Source organism: Otolemur garnettii, unplaced genomic scaffold (assembly GCF_000181295.1).
Source record: "Otolemur garnettii isolate 467f Iridium unplaced genomic scaffold, OtoGar3 scaffold00003, whole genome shotgun sequence".
Lineage (NCBI taxonomy): Eukaryota > Metazoa > Chordata > Mammalia > Primates > Galagidae > Otolemur > Otolemur garnettii.
Window position 1 is genome coordinate 24,659,308 of NW_003852398.1, and position 6,528 is coordinate 24,665,835.

At 48.4% G+C, this 6,528-nt stretch overlaps 1 protein-coding gene across 2 annotated transcripts in view; it reads right to left on the reverse strand.

The window, feature by feature from the left end:
• Positions 1 to 1,797: 1,797 nt before the first annotated feature.
• Positions 1,798 to 6,528, reverse strand: part of LOC100946134 (proton-coupled amino acid transporter 1) — a 39,705-nt gene continuing 34,974 nt past the window's right edge. For both annotated transcript variants that reach the window (XM_003782025.3, XM_023516537.1), the window contains one exon: positions 1,798 to 2,335. In XM_003782025.3, coding sequence (XP_003782073.1) covers positions 2,064 to 2,335 — 272 coding nt within the window. In that variant the 3' untranslated portion in view covers positions 1,798 to 2,063. The remainder of the gene's footprint in view (positions 2,336 to 6,528) is intronic.

The following is a 6,528-nucleotide window of genomic DNA, read 5'->3' on the forward strand; positions in this document are numbered from 1 at the left end:
CAAGTGGCTCTTCACCTGGCACATACCTTTCAATGAAAACAATTCTTAGCACTGCTGGGAGCAGGCAGCTAGGCTACGGGTGGGCCCCTAGAGCCCGAGCTTGGCAACAGGAGATGACAGCGTACCTGAGCCCACTTTGGTAACTTCTAAGCCTTAAGCTTCAGAGGGTAGAGCCTCTGCTACTCCCGGCTAGATTCTTGGTCACAAAAGCACCCGTTAGGACCCACCAAACAGCAGAAAAGGTGGGTAAAAAGTGTCACTCTCCTAAGGGAGAACAGTGATGACATCTTAAGTTAATATTATACATTCGTAGGTAGGTTAGGAGTCACTTCAATGAGAGTCCCCTTTTCCTGTCCCTTCACCTCAATTCCACTCTACTGGCTTTGAACAGAAGAGAAAGTAAAAGCTGGGGCCACGATGGCGGGTCGGAGCCCCTTATGAACTTTGGTGAAACACAAAAAACAAAACCCTGATAAATTTTTGCTGCTCTCCCTTAACCAACTCGCAGGGTGAACTTTATCTCCAGGTAAGCAAGAGCCTGGTGATGGGAGTGGAGGCGAGAGTCCACTCAGTACACACAGGACAAGGATGATGCATGCGCAGCAGAAATGAACGCCGTTCTGAGATACGTCCCGCGCCTGGAGCAAAGGAAGAGCAGGCACCCGCAAGCCAGGCAACGCATCCTCCTCTGCCTTCTCTGCAGTTTGCCCCCCAGTCTCAGGCCTGGCCTTGAGGTGAGCCGCCCGGGGCTGTTTGCCAGACTCAGGGAGGCACAACTGGGGAGAAAACAGGGTCCCAATTAGTGTTCAGTGGTTCTTGCCCAAGTTCAGGTCACAGAGGCAGGGTGGGCACGGGTCCTGCCTCATCCCCCACTGATTGTAAACAAGCACCACGCGTAATGTCAGACCAGCTGCTGTGAAGTTTATGAACTTAATTTCACGCTTTCTGTGCACACTGACCTCAATGTCTGATTCATGGCCACAGCGTGGGTGTCTTCCGTGCATGACAGCAACCAAGGGCTGCCGTTGTCTCAGCTCGGTGGGGGCTGAGGCTGGAAAATGGGCCTGAACACACAGAGCACCCATTTTCTACACCTCCCACTCGGCCACCCTCCCTCAGGCCAGAGTACTCACAAGATTTCCTGAGTCCTCCAATAGCTTTTCAGCATGAGACCAGGCTGGTCAGCGGGAGGCAAAAATCCAGCCTCCCAGAGAGGTACACTTTTAGAGGATCCTGATTAAAACCTCTGGGGTCCTCAGCCAAGACTAGACATTTCCTGGAGCAAGGTTCTTTTCAGCAAGAGAAGCTGAATAAAAGTTTACTGAGGAAGAAACAGTTCATAGTAACCCCAGATCTAGAGACAGAGTCTAAAAACAGAAAGCTAATTTTAAATAAAATATAAATACTTTCAGTTTAGGCAGCACTTCATATATCTTTTAAGAGCTAAAGCAACTAAGAATACAGTGTTGTGACCCATACTGAACAGAGAAGAGAAGTTTTTTGCCCTGGGGGTCACAGCAAGTCAGAGAGGAAAAGCTAAAAACTCCAATCTGGGAGGCTGGTTTTAAACCATCTGCTAGGTCCAGCCAGCCACTCCCTGGAGACTTGACTAGGGAGAAGACTGAGGTACAATATTTGGGAGAAAGATGAGGAAGAGGATCTGCTTTAAGAAGGGGGAATAGTGCCCACTGATTTCATCTCAGCCTGGCCCAGGAAAGGAGAAGAGGTGGGGGAGGGGCACTAAAAGTCTTAAATAAAGTGAGCTGTGCAACAGGAATAATTTAGTGGAAGAGGGAGAAGGAGCAAGGGAAAGGATTGAAGAATTCTGGGTTAAAAGAAGTACGAATGAAGGATGACAGCACTGTCACGAAGGTTATGTACCGCACGTCTGTGCCCCACTCTCTCCCCTGCCCTCAGGTTTACTTGGCCCAAGGTGCCTAGGGGCCACGTAGGGGGGTTCCCTGACAGTGACCCTGCCTTTCCCTAGAGCCTGGACCAGGTCTGAAGCTCTGGGGACAGATACTGGGGGGTGGGGTAGACAGTGCGGAGGTGCACATGGATCATTATATAAAGGCGCGGGTAGAATTGATGAGAATGGGAGCATTGGTTGGCTGGATCAGCTCATTAAGGGCCTCATAGGTCCCCACCACAAAGCCCACGAAGCCCAGGATGCTGATCAGGGCGTCCTTGGTGATGGTGAGGGGGCTTATGCCCTCTGAGTAGTAGGTGGTGACCTCCAGGAGGGGTGGGATGATGAGGGCCAGGGCGCTGCTGCTCACGGAGCCCACCAGGGAGATGACCAGGTCCAGGCGGGGGATGAGGATGGCCAAGACACCTGCAGGGAGAGAAGACATGCCTGTTCAAGACTGCCCAGAGCTGGGAGACGTCCCCTCCCTGCTCATCAAATTCAGCACCTGTTAAGGGTTAAGAAAACTTAGACGTTATCCAGTCAAATCTCCAAGCAATGAATGTCCAGAGGTGAGGAACAACTGGGGCACACCACAAGGTCAGTAGAACTGGGACAGGAACCTGGATCTTCTGGCTTGGTCCCCTGGCTTTCAGCTTTCCCTGCTACAGTGCATAACTCCCATCATTCTGAGCAAAAAGGAACCAAACCACATTCCAGGGCAATCTGGTCTCTACCAAAGGAGGGAAGTGGATGAAGTCTGAGCAACTGCTTTCTTATCACTGAGGACACCTCCAACATGAGCTTGCTTAACAAGAAACAAAATGGCTGGTGGGAGGGGGAATCCTCCTTTGCAAAGATACCAAGATAAACCATTTTACAAAACATTTCCAAACAGGCAATAAAACCAGTTGTTTGTGGGCATCGCTGGACACACCCTCCCTATACCCACAGACCCTACATTTAACTGATCTTTCCATGGGTGAGCAAAGGCCAGGGCTTCCCAGTTTTATTGAGGATTGTGGGCCCGGGAATTAGACTCTTGTGTTCAGATGCTGGCTCTCCTCCTAAGTAGGTGGGTGACACTGGGGAAACTGGAACTCTTTCTTATTCCCTAGTTTTCTTGTTGGCAAAATGAGGGTACTGACTGCGGCTACGCCACAGTGCTGTCATCGTGATCAAACGAGGCCACACAGGCACTTAATAACATGTTATCATCACTAATAGTCATCTTGTTGGTCACGAAAAGTGCATCCTTAACTTGTTCATAACCAAATAAAAATGTCCTTAGCATTAAAACAGCAATCCAGAGCTGAGCGATTATGTCAGTGATTCTTACAAAAGGGCTACATTTTCCGTGGGGTGGGGGGACTTGGTTCTAACCTCCTTTCATAAATCAAAAATGTAGTCAGGTCACAGTAAAGAAGGCGCCACGCTGGGGAGACTGCCAGAGCATCTCCATCCAACCAAGCCAATTTTACCTCTAGCGTCTGCATCACTCGCTGCTTCTTTGGCTGAGCACCAGAAGAAAGGATTGAATTACAGTTAGAGGACAGATTTTATCAGAAACACTTAGTTTTAAACCAGAATGTCATTCTCTGCAGTAAGGTGGGAGGCTTGTGGGAACCAAGGCTTAGCAGGGGAGACAGTTTGATAACTCCCGTCTCACACTTACTCTGAAGCCGTGCTGTCCAGGACAGCAGCCCATAGCGGGTGGCATTTAAATTTAAGCAAATTAAAATCAAATAAATTCTGTTCCTCATTCACACTGGCCATAGTTTAAAGGCCACCAGCCACCGGAGCCTAGTGGCTATTAGGCTGAACAGACATGGAACACTTCCATCACTGCAGAACACCCAGCATTGTCGAGCCGCAGCACTACTGAGGCAATCTGCCCCAGTTATGGGCATAGATAATAACTCCACAACAGTATCCCTGTTACTGTGGGAAGAGAACCCCAGAGGGGAAAATGACACAGAGTGCCAGCACCGGCACTAGGATCCAGGACCTCAAGCCCTTGGTACAGTAACCTCTTTGACCTGATGAGGACAGAAAGGCAGGACCCACAGAAGCAGGGAGGAAGGGGGTCTGCTAGATCAACAGAAAGATCCTGTCTGCAAAGAAATGGGGAGGTAGATCCCCAGGTTAGCTTTCCCAAGGACAAACCACAAGTGTTTGGCAGAGAATCCAGCCTACATTCAGCCCTGACCTCTTTCTGCTTTGTCAAAGGGAATTGGACAAGGGATTCAAAGCCTAATAACTAAGGGGTCCAAGGATCTGGAATCTCACATCCACCTCTGCCACCGTTTGGTATCCAGGGGCACTCCTTTATTATTTCTTCTATTCATCAACCATAATGGCAATTCCTAATAACATCTTCACTGATCCCAAGGCTTTGGAAAGTTAAAAGTAGCCTATTTCAGCTCTTTTCTTTTTAGGCAGAGTCTCATTATGTCACCCTGGGTAGAGTGCCCTGGCATCACAGCTCCCAGGAACCTTAAACTCTTGGGCTTTAGCAATTCTCTTGCCTCAGCCTCTCAAGTAGCTGGGACTACAGGTGCCTGCCACAATGCCCCGCTTTTTTTTTGGTTGTAGTTGTCATTGTTGTTTGGCAGGCCTGGGCTGGAATTGAACCTGCCAGCTCCGGTGTATGTGGCTGGCACCCTAGCCGCTGAGCTACAGGTGCTAAGCCTGTTTCAGCTCTTAATTATTTCTAAATTAACAGAGTTGGTGACATCTCCCAAATCTTGAGGGGAGAATTTGAGGGAAAATAATTGGAAGTATTGGCTCAGCACCTGTAGCTCAAATGGCTAAGAAGCCAGCCACATACACCAGACCTGGCAGGTTTGAATCCAGCCCAGGCCAGCCAAACAATCATCACAACTATAACCAAAAAATAGCCAGGCATTGTGGCAGGCGCCTATAATCCCAGCTAATTGGGAAGCTGAAGCAAGAGAATTGCTTAAGCCCAGGAGTTGGAGGTTGCTGTGAGCTGTGGTACCACGGCATTCTACCCAGAGCGACAGCTTGAGGCTCTATCTCAAAAAAAATTGGAAATATTATAGAAATTGTAGGTTGTTGATGAAATGGCATTCCCACAATAGGTGATCTAATACTCAGCAAGAGCTTATCTGCTGTGTGACCCAAACTAAGATACTTGCCCTCTCTGGAGCCTGGTTCTCCATGTACCTAAGGTCAGCCTCAAAGTGATGGCTCTGGGTGTTCTAGGGGGTTGGAAAGTGCACTGAGGCAGCAGCTGGGAGAACCATGCCCCAAGGAGAGGTGGTCAAGGACTGCTGGCTCCAGACTCAGAATGTCCAGGCTCTAATCTCAGCTCTACCACTAAGTGGCTAGTTACTCAAATTCTTTGAGACTCATGTTCCCAACTACTAAATAGGACTGGTCAGGTGCGATCACTCATGGAAAGAACACAAGAGCACTAAAAGCACATAATAAATGCTTCAGTGTTCACTAGTATCACTACCAGCCCCTACCTGATAAGAGCTTTGGGCCCTGGGCAAATCAGCTGACCATTTTCAGCCTCCATTCGCCTCTCATTGAAAAGTGGCGACTATTAATACTGCTGACCACTCACGTCTCACCCAACCCTGGAACCCCAAGGAACTGTACAACCCAGTCTGGGTCCCTTAGGAAGTGTCCTGGGATATTCCCCTCAGCTCGCTGATAAGAGGGGAACCTGGTGTACTGCTCCAGACGGCACAGCAGAGCGATGGGGCAACTTTCCTAGAACTCAGGGTTGTGCCAGAAAGGTAGCTTCTAGCCCACCTGGTTTTGCATCAGTAGAGGCAATGTGAGCTATTCCTCCATGACCAGAGGGAGGAGTGGAATGTGAGCACCTCCCCTGAGGGAGGAGTGAATCAGTGAATCAGCACCTCCACTGAAGGGAGGATACATCGTAAGAGAACGTGAACTCCTGGACGAGTCAGACAATGGGCCCTCCCCTCCCTGCCCTGAGAGTAGTGGCCTCCTTACTCTCTCACATCGCCGTGGGAGGTCATATGGGCAGTTCATCAAAGAGCTAAGTGGAATCAGATAGGCTCCAGTTTGTGACAAGAGTTCAGCAGAAATACAGACAGAAGTGTGAAGATCAGAATCTTTTCTTAGATCAGGTAGAGGCCTTCTAGTTCATCATGATATTTTACAAGTAATCTAACAACTTGTTCTTATTCTTACTATTACATATGATAAGTATGTCTCATAAAAATATTAATGGAGGCCAAGTGCAGAGGCTCATGACGGTAATCCCAATAATTTGGGAGGCTGATGTGAGAGGAGTTGGAGACCAGCCTGAGAAAAATAGCAAGATCCTTTCTCTACAAAAATTAAAGTAATTAGCCAGGCACAGTGGCTCGTGCCTATAGACCCAGGTACTCAGCAGGCTGAGGGAGAAGGATCACTGAAGCCCAGGAGTTTGAGGCTAAGTGAACTTGATACTACTATACTCCAGCCTGGGCAAGAGAGTAAGACCCTGCCTCAAAAAAAAAAAAAAAAAAAAAAAAAAAAGATAAGCAAAAGAAAAGAAAATTCCTAATAGAGATTTTTTAAAAAGGCAAACATTTCTCTTCTCTTAAATCTAAGACCACAGGGCTGCAAATGGAAGT